The sequence below is a fragment of the Elephas maximus genome, chromosome 3, assembly GCF_024166365.1.
Source record: "Elephas maximus indicus isolate mEleMax1 chromosome 3, mEleMax1 primary haplotype, whole genome shotgun sequence".
Taxonomy (NCBI): domain Eukaryota; kingdom Metazoa; phylum Chordata; class Mammalia; order Proboscidea; family Elephantidae; genus Elephas; species Elephas maximus.
The window spans coordinates 127,341,235-127,357,596 of record NC_064821.1 but is presented as its reverse complement, the minus strand read 5'-3'; the positions used below and the strand labels follow the sequence as shown (position 1 = coordinate 127,357,596).

The 16,362-nt window shown below is 37.3% G+C and overlaps 1 protein-coding gene across 1 annotated transcript; it reads left to right on the top strand.

Annotated features, from left to right (window-relative positions):
- Positions 1–342: 342 nt before the first annotated feature.
- LOC126073212 (craniofacial development protein 2-like) lies at positions 343–15,127 on the top strand. The gene is made up of 2 exons (XM_049879596.1): positions 343–421; positions 13,314–15,127. Exon 2 carries the CDS (start codon positions 13,475–13,477, stop codon positions 14,246–14,248), a length of 774 nt encoding a protein of 257 aa, XP_049735553.1. The 5' UTR covers positions 343–421; positions 13,314–13,474; the 3' UTR covers positions 14,249–15,127.
- The last annotated feature ends 1,235 nt before the right edge of the window (positions 15,128–16,362 follow it).

The following is a 16,362-nucleotide window of genomic DNA, read 5'->3' as shown; positions in this document are numbered from 1 at the left end:
TCTATTTTGTCATGTGGAGAGAATCATAGCCAGCTGGCCCACAAAGAGGGAGAATACTGAAGTAGAGGAAGAGAGAGAAACAAAGACGATGAAGACAGAAACTTCCTTTGGCATCTGTTGGATTTTCAGGTCCTTGTTCCTGTTTTTCCTGATGACTGGCTGTGCTCCAGCCCCTGGATTCCAATGTCGTTGCTGTTAGCCGCCGTAAAGTTGGCTCAGACTCACAGTGGCTCTTACATAACAGAATAAAATATCGCCCAGTTCTGTGCCATCTCCACAATCTTTGATTTATTTGAGCCCATTGTTGTTACTATTGTGTCAATCCAGCTCACTGCAGGTTTTCTTCATTTTTGCTGACTCTCTACATTACCAAACATGAAGTTTTTTTCTAACGATTGGTCTTTTCTGATGACATACCCAAGTAAGTAATCCTAAATCCTTTTATTAGAATCCTTCTTTTTCATTATTCTATATTGTATTAGTTTCTGTTTATTGTAGTGAAAGGAGTCCTAGTTAGTTAATACAAAAACATTTTACTCTACTGTAAAGCCAGAAAACTAAATCCGTAATCACAGTACAGGTGCTAAGTGGTGAAGAAAGCGCATAGAGGGATATATACTCCAAACTAGGCTAAAAGGGGTGAGGGGTGTTAGATGCAGGGCAATAGCCATTGCCATCTAGGCAATTCTGACTCAGAGTGACCCCATAGGACAGAGTAGAACTTCGCCATAGGCTCTAGGACTTTAATCTTTACAGAAGCAGACTGCCACACCTTTCTTCCAGGGAGCAGCTGGTGGGTTTCAACTGCCAGCCTTTCAGTCAGTAGATGAGCACTTAACCACTGCGCCACCAGGGCTCCTTAGAGGCAGTGCAGAAGGGGGGAAAAAAAGACGAGAACATATCCCTGGAGTGGAGGGTGTAATGAATTTGACCCTTGACTTCCTTGACTCCCATGCTTAAAAAGAAACATAGTGTAAAACAACAAATCAGGCACAAAAAACTATAAGTAGGGTCTGAGAGTCCATATGGTCCATATACACAAGATTTTTTTCTTTTTGTGTCTTTATAAGACATATCTGGAGAATGACTTCTAGCTTGCAGTTACACTTGCCAGAATGGTGATTGTTAATTCAGGAATCTGTTTCTGCAAGATGCTGCAGATACATAAAACTGTTAGGTCAGCAGAGTTGCTATCGATGGGAAATTAAATGCTTACTCACTTAATTAAGATAAACTTTGTCACTGATGCTGAAGCACTAAAATCTCTTGTTTTAAATACGTTTGCCAGCCTCTGTAAGGAATGTAATTTGTTACATTTCTATAGCTAAAAACTCATCTACCTCTATTGCCTGTGGATTTCCTGTGCCTTTGATTTCCTAATAAGTTGACCGTTGTGACCAAAAGTCTTACTGCCATTTTCCCTCCAGCACCTGTAATAGATATCCAAGTTAGGTCTGCTATTATTCAAAGTTATCTACTATAAATGCTTGGGTGTCGCATCATCAAATCTGCTACTGCCTCCATGTTTTCATTTATAAAACTGTAATACCTCAGAACCGACAACAGGAAAGTGAGCAGGTGTTTGCAATTTTGTTAAACTTTGCCCTGTTTTTGTCCTTTCTGATATGAAAATACTAAATTTGAGAACCAAAAGCTTTATTCTCAAAAGGAATGTGGGTAGTAAAACAAATAATCAATCAAACAAACAAAAACACCAAGCAAACAAGCAAAAACAGAGAAAAGAATAAGTCTACTAAAAAGAAGTGAGGGAGTCCATGTCTTCCCCATGGTCAATGGAGCCACTAAGTTGTTGGACTTCTAAAATATTGAAACCATCTCCAACATGCTTTTGTTCTCTTGTATTTTGTGTAACAAGCAGATTAATGTGGAGAAGTATATGCAGATCTTTTCTTTGTATGGCTATTAACTCATGTATCATAATATTTTAGATCTAAAAAGATTCTTAGAAATTGTTTTTCAGTCTCTTGATTTTACCGAAAAATATAACAGAGGACTAGAGAGGTTAAGAGATTCATACAACGATCTATATGTATCCTGGTTTGCCATAAGTAAAAACGTAAGCTCGAACTATATTATCTCTGGATTTCTATAATAATCTACTTAAAGTCTGCATTCTTCAAGGATATCTCTCTCCAGTAGAAAGCATGGCTATAAAGTAATCAGCATAAATTAAAATTAGTATGTCTTACAATTCTGTAGACCCTTTTTTAAAAAAATGCTGTTGTTGTTAGGTGCCATTGAGTCAGCTCTGACTCATAGCGACCCTATGCACAACAGAACGAAACACTGCCCGATCCTGCGCCACCCTTAAAATCGTTATGCTTGAGCCCATTGTTGCAGCCACTGCGTCAATCCACCTACCTCATTGAGGGTCTTCCTCTTTTCCGCTGACCCTGTACTTTACCAATCTTGATGTCCTTCTCCAGGGACTGATCCCTCCTGACAACATGTCCAAAGTATGTAAGACGCAGTCTCGCCACCCTTGCTTATAATGAGGATTCTGGCTGTACTTCTTCCAAGGCAGATTTGTTTGCTCTTCTGGCAGGCCATGGTATATTCAATTTTCTTCACCAACACCACAATTCGAATGCGTCAATTCTTCTTCGGTCTTCCCTACTCATTGTCCAGCTTTCGCATGCATATGATGCCATTGAAAATACCACGGCCTGCGTCAGGTGCACCTTAGTCTTCAAGGTGACATCTTTGCTCTTCATCACTTTAAAGAGGTCCTTTGCAGCAGATTTACCCAATGCAATGCGTCTTTTGATTTCTTGACTGCTGCTTCCATGGTTGTTGATTGTGATCCAAGTAAAATGAAATGCTTGACAACTTCAATCTTTTCTCCATTTCTCATGATGTTGCTCTTGGTCCAGTTGCGAGGATTTTTGTTTTCTTTATGTGCAATCCAAACTGAAGGCTGTGGTCTTTGATCTTAATCAGTAGGTGCTTCAAGTCCCCTTCACTTTCAGCAAGCAAGGTTGTGTCATCTGCATAACGCAGGTTGTTAATGAGTCTTCCTCCAGTCCTGATGCCCTGTTCTTCTTCATATAGTACAGCTTCTCGGATTATTTGCTCAGCATACAGATTGAATAGGTATGGTGAAAGAATACAACCCTGGCACACATCTTTCCTGACTTTAATCCAATCACTATCCCCTTGTTCTGTCCGAACAACTGCCTCTCGATCTATGTAAAGGTTCCTCATGAGCACAATTAAGTGTTCTGGAATTCCCGTTCTTCACAATGTTATCCATAATTTGTTATGATCCACACAGTCAAATGCCTTTGCATAGTCAGTAAAACACAGGTAAACATTCTTCTCATATTCTCTGTTTTCAGCCAGGATCCGTTTGACATCAGCAATGATATCCCTGGTTCCATTTCCTCTTTTGAAACCATCCTGAATTTCTGGTAGTTCCCCGTCAATATACTGCTGCAGCTGTTTTTGAATGATCTTCAGCAAAATTTTGCTTTCGTATGATATTAATGATATTGTTCTGTAATTTCCACATTGGGTTGGATCACCTTTCTTGGGAATCAGCATAAATATCAATCTTTTCCAGTCAGTTGGCCAGGAAGCTGTCTTCCATATTTTTGGCATAGACAAGTGAGCACCTCCAGCGCCGCATCTGTTTGTTGAAACATCTCAATTGATATTCCATCAACTCCTGGAGCCTTGTTTTTCACCAATGCCTTCAGAGCAGCTTGGACTTCTTCCTTCAGTACCATCGGTTCCTGATCATATGCTGCTTCCTGAAATGGTTGAACATCAAGTAATTCTTTTTGGTATAATGACTCTGTGTATTCCTTCCATCTACTTTTGATGCTTCCTGTGTGGTTTAATATTTTCCCCATAGGATTCTTCATTATTGCAACTCAAGGCTTGAATTTTTTCTTCAGTTCTTTCAGCTTGAGAAACACCAAGCGTGTTCTTCCCTTTTGGTTTTCCATTTCCACCTCTTTGCACGTGTCATTATATTACTTTGTCTTCTCGAGCCGCCCTTTGAAATTTTCTGTTCAGTTCTTTTACTTCAACAATTTTTCCTTTTGCTTTACCTGCTCAGCATTCGAAAGCAAGTTTCAGAGTCTCCTCTGACATCCGTCTTGGTCTTTTCTTTCTTTCCTGTCTTTTCAATGACCTCTTGCTTTCTTCACGGATGATGTCCTTGATGTCATTCCACAACTTGTCTGGTCTTCAGTCACCAGTGTTCAATGCATCAAATCTATTCTTCAGATGGTCTCTAAATTCAGGTGGGATGTACTCAAGGTCATATTTTGGCTCTTGTGGACTTGCTCTGATTTTCTTCAATTTCAGCTTGAACTTGCGTATGAGCAATTGATGGTCTGTTCCACCGTGGGCCCCTGGCCTTGTTCTGACTGATGATATTGAGCTTTTCCATCATCTCTTTCCACAGATGTAGTCTGTTTGAATTCTGTGTGTTTCATCTGTCGAGGTCCATGTGCATAGTCGCTGTTTATGTTGGTGAAAGAAGGTATTTGCAATGAAGAAGTTGCTGGTCTTGGAAAATTCTATCATTCTATCTCCATCATTGTTTTTATCACCAAGGCCATATTTTCCAACTACTGATCCTTCTTCTTTGTTTCCAAGTTTTGCATTCCAATCATCAGTAATTATCAATGCATCTTGATTGCATGTTCGATCAATTTCAGACTGCAAAAGCTGATAAAAATCTTCTATTTCTTCATCTTTGGCCTTAGTGGTTGGTGCATATATTTGAATAATAGTATTAACTGGTTCCATGTAGGTGTATGGATATTATCTTATCACCGACAGCATTGTATTTCAAGATAGATCTTGAAATGTTGTTTCTGATGATGAATGACAACACCATTCATCTTCAAGTTGTCATTCCCAGCATAGTAGACTACATGATTGTCCAATTCAAAATGGCCAATACCAGTCCATTTCAGTTCACAAATGCCTAGGATATCAATGTTTATGTGTTCCATTTCATTTTTGATGATTTCTAATTTTCCTAGATTCGTACTTCATACATTCCAGGTTCTGATTATTAATGGATGTTTGCAGCTGTTTTTTCTCATTGTGAGTCCTGCCACATCAGCAAATGAAGGCCCAGAAAGCTTTACTCCATCCACATCATTAAGGTCGACTCTACTTTGAGGAGGCAGCTCTTCCCCAGTTGTCTTTTGAGTGCCTTCCAACCTGGGAAGCTCATCTTCCAGCACTATATCAATGTTCCACTGCTATTCATAAGGTTTTCAGTGGCTAATGTTTTTCAGAAGTAGACTGCTAGGTCCTTCTTCCTAGGCTATCTTAGTCTGGAAGCTCAGCTGAAACCTGTCCGCCATGGGTTACCCTGCTGATATCTGAATACCGGTGGCATAGCTTCCAGCATCACAACAACATGCAAGCCCCCACAGTATGACAAACTTACAGATACATGGGGGCTTTAAAAATATATCTCCCCTATTATACATTTTCAAAAAAAGTAAGGTTAAATCATTTTATTTTTGCTTTAATATTACTTCTTCAAAAATGTGCAGAAGTCCCAACCACCTCCAAAATGAAACTGAGTATCATTTTTTAAAGCAGGAATTAAATTTCACCCTAATTAACTATTTATTTGTACCCATCTTCAATAGAGCATCTAGTCTTATCAATTTCCCACCACAACTTACTATATCTCCAAACAGAACAATATTCTTCTGAACCATTTAACTGAACATTGTCTTGAAATCTCTGTTTTATAAGATCCCACTAAAATCTGTCTTTTCTCTTTCCCAATTTATATTTAATTTATTTGCTCTGGAAAGACAGCTCCTAAAGATTCTTTCTGGGTACCATCATTCCATTAGCCCCATTTCTCTGATTAGCGTATTATGTTTTTGAACAGGACTGTTCACATATCTTTAGGAGTCCCTGGATGGCACAGTAGCCCTGGTAGTAAAGTGGTTAAAAGCCTGGCTGCTAACCAAAAGGTCAGTTTGAATCTACCAGCTACTCCTTGGAAACCCTATGGGGTAGTTATACTCTGTCCTGTAGGGTTGCTGTGAGTTGGAATTGATTCAGTGGCAACAAGTTTTTTTTGTATGACACAAACAGTTAAGCGCTGGGCAACTTACTGAAAAGGTTGGCAGTACAAATTCACCCAGAGGCACCTCAGAAGAAAGTCCTGGGAATCTACTTCCAAAAGATCACAGCCATTGAAAATTCTACAGAAAACAGTTCTACTCTGACACATGTAGGGTCGCCATGAGTTGAAATTGATTCTATGGAAACTGGTTTGGTTTTGGTTCACATATATTTATTTAGTTATAGACATATCTTCATTTTTTTTTTTTTGACTCCTCCAGCAATGGTGGTACTACTCCAACCATTTATGACTGAAACTACTCATAAGACTTCGTAGCTTGTGAAACATAGTTTTTCTTCCTTCTGAGCAAAAGGGCCAAAATAATAATAGACATGACTTTAATGCCATTAGCACTGTAGCTCAAACTCTAATTAGGTAAAAAATATGTTGACCCATTATGACTAACTTGAGTGTATATTTGCTATGTTTTTGTTGTTTGGTTACATTTTTTAATTTAAGGGGGTTGTGCATTTAGTGTGTTTGTGTCTGCACTAGTAGTAAATATATGGAAGCCCCAAAAAGGAAATGGCTGTGTATGTTTGCCTCACAAAAATTCAGACAGCCATGCTGGTTGTCATTACGCCTTTAATTATGCCCCAGCTCCCTTGGCAATTTTAGAACTGGCAATTGTTCTGGCCATGAAACGAGTTAAGAAACAATGAAGAACCCCACTCTCAGAGATACCCCCATGATCACACACAAATGTCTGTGTAATCTTCCACAGTAGTCTATCGCAAAATGTAAAAATTCTACCCATAAGATGAAGGGCTCAGGAAAGAAGTAAACTTCATAATCTTGCCCAGGAATAACACATAGATCTGAAGATAATGCACCCAGGGATCCATGATACTACAGGTCTACTTTTTTTATTTCTCTTCCCTCAATAACTCAGTGTTTTTCAAACCCATTTTCTGCTTTTACAGGGAGAACTCTGATTGCAAAATGCCCTCTTCCTCCCTTACGTGGATCATCTTTTAGGTTTTATATTAATAACTGATCTCCCATACTTTTCTCCTCAAAAACTTTTGAAATTTGATACGTTTCAGTCTCAGTGAATTGCAAACAGTTCCATTTTCCTCCAGCATTTGAATTTTATTAGTTTTTCAAAAAACACTGAGTTAACATAGTGAATAATAAGAGCCAATAAGAAGATTTTTTTTACAAGCTTTGCATATAAATTTAAGGAGAAGATTGTTGAAGAGCTGACAGATTGAAGACAGTGATAGTTAATGGACATATAGTGCAAGATAAATTAAATTCTTTATGGAAACTTGTAGCAAATAATCTTTGAAGATTATTTCACTATTTCTGTTCATCAGGGCAAACCGTGAGAAAATATTATAAAAACAATAGAAACTTCTATGCTCCACTTAAGGGAAGTGTCCAGACAGAATGTTTTAAAAGAAATCTATAGCAAAGTGAAATAATTGAAATATATAGTTTATTAATCTGTGGTTCGAAAGAACCATATGCACTTTGCTTGCCCTTGAATTCCAGCACCTCATTTTTAACTGTACTTAGTTTACATTTTACTTATAGAGATTAATCTTCTCTTTTGCTGAGTGCACTGGAAATCATGAACACTAACTATGTAAATGATGCTAGGAAATGTATCCTCCAAGTATGAAATAAAGCTCTAACTAGATAATGCTAATAAATATTAATATGTGAAGGTAGCAATGGAATATGAAATGATTAAACTGCCCCAAAATAAGAATAGTAATATACCTAAAGTCCTCAAGGCTGTCATTGAGTATTTTAGGGCTCTACAAATATTTTTTTTTACAAATATTAACAAAAGCAGAGGCTGCAAAGAATTGGACCTCCTAAAACTTCATGACTTAAATCACCACAAGAAGGGGAATGAGCAGTGGCTAAAAGCAAACAGGTGAAGTTCTGATTCGGTTGGGTAGAACTGGTAATTAATTCCAATAGACAGAGTCTGGTTTTTCATCTTTCAATTTTCAGATTTTCTTTCATAGAAATTATCATTACCCCACAGATTTTTCCTGGGGGGGAAAAAAAGGTAAGTTTTAAGAATCTCTGGTAAATTTTCTTCTGTCCTAACCACATTACCCATTTGTGTGTATTTGTGTGTATGTGTGCATGCGTGTGTGTGCATGCGTGTGTGTGTGTGTGTTCAGATAATTGGATTATAAATTCTGGAGTAGAGGAAAGGGAAAGATCTTAAACAGAACATAGAAGGGTCTGTCACCCAAAGCAGAAGTGAAGTCCATCAAGAAACATTCCATGGGTGCCTTATATCTTTGCAGGTTCAAAGAGCAAAGATAAAATGAGTGGCAAGTTCTCTAATTCTCTAGTGCAAGACAGCATCATAGAGCCAGCCTTATATTTATTTTTTATTGGTTCCAGTATTTGAAGAATATCATGCCCAAGTCATAACAAATAACATCAATTCAAGAGCGAGTTCTCTCTACTGCCTTGTACTGGAATTGTTTCCAATATACTCCAATATTGCTATAAACTCACCCGGCTGATGACTGGGTCAGTGGGGTTTTCTAAAAAGGAATTTGTATCGGGGCCATAAATGCTTGGTTTCCATATTAAAGAAGGTGGAGATAGTATATGATAGTAACTTTGCTTGGATGTCAGGCGATTGTTTAGGTTCCTCATGACATTCCTTCTTTGATTCCTAACCTTAGTCCCATCAAGGAAAAGATACTAAATTATACTATGGGTAGAATATCGGCTATGTCTGAACATCATCATGAGAATAATTCACATCTCTGTAAGATCTGAGAGTGTCGCTTGTCCACCTATCACATTGACAGTTACCCTATGGTCTGTACTATAAATCAGAAAACTGAGTTGGGATATGAAAAGTCAGTATTTTTAATCACACCTACTGTTGCAGTTTAAGTTTCACTTCTTGCCTTTGGGGATTATGAAAAACTAATAACAAGAAAGTGGCCTAGAAACAATTAACAGCCGTTGCATGATTGTTACCCTGCTTGCAAAAATCAGAGGAACACAAAAAAAGAGAAAAGCGAATTGTTAAAGGAAGCAATACAAAGCAAACAGCACAAAGCAAAGAGTCTATAGATGTGATTTCAAGTAATTCAGTGAGTTTCTATACGGCGTATAGCTTTCAGCCTCAATAAAAAGCCAATTATTAATCCTGCAATTATCCGGCCTTATCACCACTCCCCACACATGCTGACTATGGCTCGAGTTCTAGATGATATTCTTTTCATTAGTGTGGCCAAAGGGAAATTTAATTAGATACATCTCTCGAATGGACAAGGGAAAATATAAGGATTAACAAATTAATCCTAACACTTAATTACACGAAAATGTTTAACCATTCTGTATAGGAAATATTGACACTCTCGCTCAGCGCCTTTTTGTTTGTTCTCTCTTATATAGCAGTTCAAAACACTGTTTTTGAAGGAGATAAAAGGTAGAATATCCTTCCTGCTAGCTTGCATATTGAGCAGGAAGAAATAATCATCCTAGTTTATTCTGGAGCCTATCAGTTCCTGACCACATTCCATATATGCAGGCATTTGGAAGAAAATAAACTGATCTACAGGTAACAGAAACCAAAATATGCACTGATGGAGAGATAGGAAACTATGACTAAATAAATCCAGGTAAGTCTAAAATAGAGCAATGGAAAAAGACCCTCGTGAAATATTTAAAGAGATAGTCATGCATGCATCACAAACCTTTGTTATCCAAGCCAACAACTAAATTCCCATAAACAGTGTGATCTCTGCCTGTCTGACTCCTTTTCAGTTTCTTTTTTCCTCTGCTTCTCCCTGGACTGCATGTGTGAGCAGGTAAGATAATGTGTGTGCTTTCATGGTGGATTTCTCATCTGTCTGCAACTAAGACCCAGAAATACAGCTTTAGAACACCCACTCAAGCCTTTACATGTGTGTGCTGTAACTCTACTGTTATTGTTTTGACATTTAAGAAGCAGATTCATGTTTTTCATTTTGGAAGGCGTACATCTGTTCTTCCGAATTCTCTACAGAAGCTGGAGTTTTCTAGCAGGAGCATATTAAATTAAAGAAGCTCTTTACCACCTCGCCCCCTACTCATGTCCTTCAACCCAAAGTGCTTTAAGAAACACAAAAGAGAAATTCATGAATAAGCTTACAAGCATGAAGACTGCTGACATTGATTAAATAAGCCCAAGCAATGTGCACTGCAAAGTAATCTATGCTAATGCAATTTACTAGTAAGAAAGAAGGAAGTTGAGCTCCACTCTGAGCTGTGATGTGGAGAGTTGCCTGAGGAGCCGAGGTAGCCAAGTACTTCAGAAAGAAATCACATAATTCCCATGAAAAATAAATTCTGCCTGTTTTTATTAAGAAAATTGAACCTAAAATTCTTATAATCATTTGCATCTGGTTATGGCATGTTGAACAGCATGGTTAAATGGAAAAAAAAAAATCGGGAAATGTGGATAGAAGGAATTCTTTTTTGTTGTTGTTATTTTATTTTGGCTTTGTTTTGGGAAGGGGTTCTATTTTGATTTTACTCTGAAATAGGAGAGAATGCCAGCTCCACTGAAGTATAGTTTGCAAAATACGAAATTGCCAAAGCCCTCCATATCTATCTAGTTCATCTGGAATTTGTAAATACATTAACTTGTTATTCTCCAGGGGAAAAAATGGTATGTTTTAGATGGATTTTGGATGTAAATTCTAAACAGGTGGACAGAGCAGCAGGAGGGTGATATCGGGCTTTCCACAGGGGGCCCACACCGTATAGTTGTGGAAAATAAATCACAGGGATTCATGGTAAAGAAAATCAGATTTGCCAAGCTGAATATTTATATATGAAAGGAGCACGAATGCTCAGTAAATTATAGATCAGGGATTCAAAGCCATGTGTCCACATCTTACAATCATGCAGACTCTCCACAGGCCACTAACAGCCCTTCACAACAAAGATGCACATATTTTTTAACTTAATTTTTTAATCTTCCGCTATAGTCTAAGGGTTCACATGGTGAAAAACATTTCTTCCCTATACATACCACACATGTGCCTGGAAATGAAGTTGCTTTTTAATTAAAAACAACATTTGTGAGCTTCCTGCTGGTGACACCATTTGTGACACTGGCAGGAAAAGAGTTCAAATGGAGAGGTGATGAACTTTATATTCCTCCTAGTTAAATAATAGAAAAGGCAAGAGCAAGAAAGCCTCTGTGTCATTTTCTAGTAAGGTATAAATTGTCCTGAGAATAAATAATGGATGTTGTTTTTGGTGGCATATTCCCAATGGGGACATAGATATTTCTATGTTCACGGAGTTTCCATTTATTGCTGGCATCTCAAGAAATGGCTGTTTTTTGTTTGTTTGTTTCTAGTTATTAATTTGAAAAAAGCCTGAAAGTTTTCATTAAAAAATACATTTTGACATTTTCAGAAGCATTAGTAATACAGTCTTAAAATTGGTCTTGCCTTACAAGAACACTTTAATCCTGATGAGTTCATCTGTGTCTCCTGGACATAAATGTGGGAAGTTCCTTGGCAACACTCACTCAGCTTTCTCACTGCCACACTTGATTGTCCTGGGGGTTTTGCTCTGCATGACAAGAAATATAATGATGAAAATGTAATTAAGATTTACTGAGCATTTACTCCTTACAAGACACTGGATTAAATGTTTTACATTCATTATCTCATTTAATCCTGACTCTAACTCTGGGAGTTAGGTAGCATTACCCTCATCTTGTCGACAACATAAGAACAAATCAGTCAAACTTGCCTCATCAAACTCAAGGCTTATAAATCTTCCAAATGGAACATCATTTGACCACATCAGCTACTAATGCAGGAAGTCAACCTTCCTTTTTTCTAGATGTGCTAGATTGGAATTAGACTAGAGTTCATCATGCCTCCTAATTGTAAAGGTTCATGCATAAGCTCTCTGTAAACTTCTGTAGAAGCCCCCACCAATAGGTTTGGTGCAGGAAGGCAAGAAATCCTCTCACCACGAGGAGGCAGGAGAGTAAGGCAATCACAATCTTCAAATATTGTATCTTCATAAAAATTCTCCCTTATCCACTCTCTTGAATCATTCATAGCTTCAAAGTGGGTGAAGAAATTTGAAATTCTTAGACCAGGCTGTACAGAATTTACATTGTAAACATGTGTATGGTAACTGGCAAACACTTTACCATATTGTATATTAGGGTCAGGTAGAAATTTCTATTATTAACATCCTGTTGTTATCAAGGAGCCCTGGTGGTGAAATAGTTAAAGCGCTCAGCTCCTAACCAAAACTTTGACGGTTCAAACCAACTGTGGCTCTTTGGGAGAGAAGGCCTGGCAACATTCTCCGGTAAAGATCATAGCCTAGCAAACACTATGGGACAGTTCTACTCCGACCTATAGGGTCACTGTGAAACAGAATCAATTCAACTTCACACAACTTATCTACATCATTATCTGTATCTATGATATAAAATATCTAAGTTGTTCACTTAACTTTCTACTAGTTTCCTCAGTTTATTATCATTGAAGAAACGTTCCTTAAGTTTACTCAATATTACATTTGCTTTAGCACCATAATTAATTTAACATCTCCTTTATTATTGTTCATATAAGTTGCCTCCAATACTTAAACGATAAGTTCTACCTTAGTTTATAAATATTTAACCAAATCACTAACTAAAAACTTAAAATAGATTCTTGAATGTGTAATGATTGAGTCTGCATATATGAATTTTAGGGTTTTGAATATATATAGCCAAAATTGCCTTCAAGTACGTGATGTGAAAGAACATATATATATATACACACACATATATACATTCCTGTATATATACATACATATATACATATATATATATGTATGTATATATATAGGAAACTCTGGTGGCGTAGAGGTTAAGAGCTACAGCTGTTAACGAAAAGGTTGGCAGTTCAAATCCACCAGGTGCTCCTTGGAAACTCTGTGGGGCAGTTCTGCTCGGCCTATACGGTAGCTATGAGTCGAAATCGACTCGACGGCAGTGGGTATATATATATATTTTCCTGTACTGGTAGAGACATTGGATATCTATCATTTTAAATGTACTTAATATTTTATTAACTATTACTTGGAGATATTTTATGTTTTGTGTGAAAAAATTTGTAATTTGGATCATATGAACCTTAAACCATGCCCCTGTCTGTCTGTTTGTTGTCTTGTGGAGGCTTGCGTGTTGCTGTGATGCTGGAAGCTATGCCACCGGTATTCAGATACCAGCAGGGTTACCCATGGAGGACAGGTTTCAGCTGAGCTTCCAGACTAAGACAGACTAGGAAGAAGGACCCCGCAGTCTACTTCTGAAAAGCATTAGCCAGTGAAAACCTTATGAATAGCAGCGGAACATTGTCTGATATAGCGCTGGAAGATGAGCTTCCCAGGTTGGAAGGCACTCAAAAAATAACTGGGGAAGAGCTCCCTCCTCAAAGCAGAGGTGTCTTTAATGACATGGATGGAGTAAAGCTTTTGGGACCTTCGTTTGCTGATGTGGAAAGACTGAAAATGAGAAGAAACATCTACGAATGTCCATTAATAATTGAAATGTGGAAGGTACAAAGTATGAATCTAGGAAAATTGGAAATCATCAAAAATGAAACGGAGTGCAAAAACCTCAATATCCTAAACATTAGTAAGCTGAAATGGACGGCTATTAGCCATTTTGAATCAGACTGTCATATAGTCTACTATGCTGGGAAAGACAACCTGAAGACAAACGGTGTTCCATTCATCGTCAAAAAGAACACTTCAACATCTATCTTGAAGTACAATGCTGTCAGTGATAGGATAATTTTCCAAATGTCTACAAAAAGACCAGTTGACATGATCGTTATTCAAATTTACCCACCACCCACTAAGGCCAAAGATGAAGAAATAGAAGATTTCTACCAGCTTCTGCAGTCTGAAATTGATCGAACATGTAATCAGCATGCATTGATAATTACTGGCGAATGGAATGTGAAAGTTGGAAACAAAGTAGAAGGATTGGTAGTCAGAAAATGTGGCCTTGATGATAGAAACGATGCCAGAGATCAAATGATAGACGTTTGCAAGACCAGCGACTTCTTCACTGCAAATACTTTCTTTCACCAACATAAACAGTGACTAAACACATGGACCTTGCCAGCTGAACCACACAGGAATCAAATTGACTGCATCTGTGGAAAGAGACAATGGAAAAGCTCTATATCATCAGTCAGAACAGGCCAGAAACAAAAAGAAAACAAAAATCCTCACAACTGGACCAATGAGCAACATCATGATAAATAGAGAAAAGACTGAAGTTGTCAAAGATTTGATTTTACTTGGAGTCACAGTCAACAGCCATGGAAGCAGCAGTCAAGAAATCGAAGGATGCATTGCTTTGGGTAAATCTGCTGCAAAGGACTTTTTAAAGTGTTGAAAAGCAAAGATTTCATCTTGAAGACTAAGGTGTGCCTGACCCAAGCCATGGTATTTTCAATTGCATCATATGCATCTGAAAGCTGGACAATGAATAAGGGAGACCAAAGAATTGATGCCTTTGAATTGTGGTGTCAGTGAAGAATATTTAATATACCATGGACTGCCAAAAGAACAAACAAATCTGTCTTAGAAGAAGTACAACAAGAATGCTCCTTAGAAGCAAGGTTGGTGAGACTATGTCTTACGTACTTTGGACAGGTTTTCAAGAGAGATCAGTCCCTGAAGAAGGACATCATGCTTGGCAAAGCACAGGGTCAGCAGAAAAGAGGAAGACCCTCAACAAGGTGGATTGACACAGTGGCTGAGACAATGAGCTCAAATATAACAACTATTGTAAGAATGGCACAGGACCGGGCAGTGTTCATTTCTGTTGTGTGTAGGGTCGCTATGAGTTGGAACCGGCTAGAGGGCACCTAACAAAAACAAACCTTAAATTGTGAAGAAGGGTGGCTTCCTCTTCAAAAAAAGAAATTTGATTACAATAAAATGATCACCTATTTATTTCAATATCATTATAAACATTGGATTATTTTGAATGAAAAAGGTAAAATAAAATGATAGAAAATATTGTTAAAATAAAATAATCTATGGTTACTTTTTTCTCACTACAAATAAACTCTTTATGCAAAACATAAAATATCTGTTTTATTAAGGGACATTGCTTTCTTTAGACTGTCATTGTCCATTTTATTTCTTTTCTGTATTTTTTTTCTTGAAGTATGCAGAACTCATCCTGCTAGACTTACTAATGTGTCAGCATTTCTATCCTTTCTGAGAGGTTTATAAATCAGCCATGAAAAATGTGATGCTGGCATAAACCTGGCACTTATTCTTAGCCCAGAAGAATTTTTTTTTTCACATTTTTTAAATGAAATAGTTTGGCTGCTATGAATCTACATAGGGCAAAATCTAAATGCTTTCTGACTTTATATGCATTGTGCCCTAGTCCCAGAAAGGTCTGTTTAACAAAAAGGAAAGAGAAAAATTCAGAGACAGTTCAAGATAACAGCTTCAGGGAAGTCATTACAAGTTTGCCGTGTCAAAGATTCCTGTGTTAATAGCTTCATGTACACATCAATGCATACATAATAATAACTTTAGAATTTGCTTGACTTCTACTTAGGCAGCAATCTCAAAAAGAGCATGGGACAACGTACTCAAGACAGAACAAGCAGCATACAAGCTAAAATACTTAAGTATTGTAAATACCCAAATTCTTTATTTCCTACATATTTGTATCCAAAGATCACTAAATATAGCTAACAAACAAGTGGAAAACATAGCACAAGTGGCAAAATATTACTCAGAAATGAACAATATGTGTAACTCAGTCACATATCAACACAACACCTGCAGAGAAGTGTCCACATGGTGACCTCGTTCCTTTGCTGGGGGCAAACAGGGAATAAGGGTTTCATTGCTACTGTTTTAAACCTTTTAAACCTGATAAAAACATTTGAGGCATGTTGCATTTCATCATCCTAAAGCACAAAGATAGTATCTAAATAAAGACTAAGAAAAATTCACTTATATCTAATTTTTCTAAAATTTTCTAATTAAAATATCTTCCATTGATGTAGTAAATATTGAAAATAATTATGAAGTATTAAAACATAAATTGTCAATTCCCTTCTTTTCTCTACTCATAGGACAAAAAAAAAAAAATTATCCAGTTAGTAATAACTAGGAGTTTTATAGGGTTATCACATTGCTGATAAGCAAAAGGTTAATAATAATAAAGTAAATCTGCAATA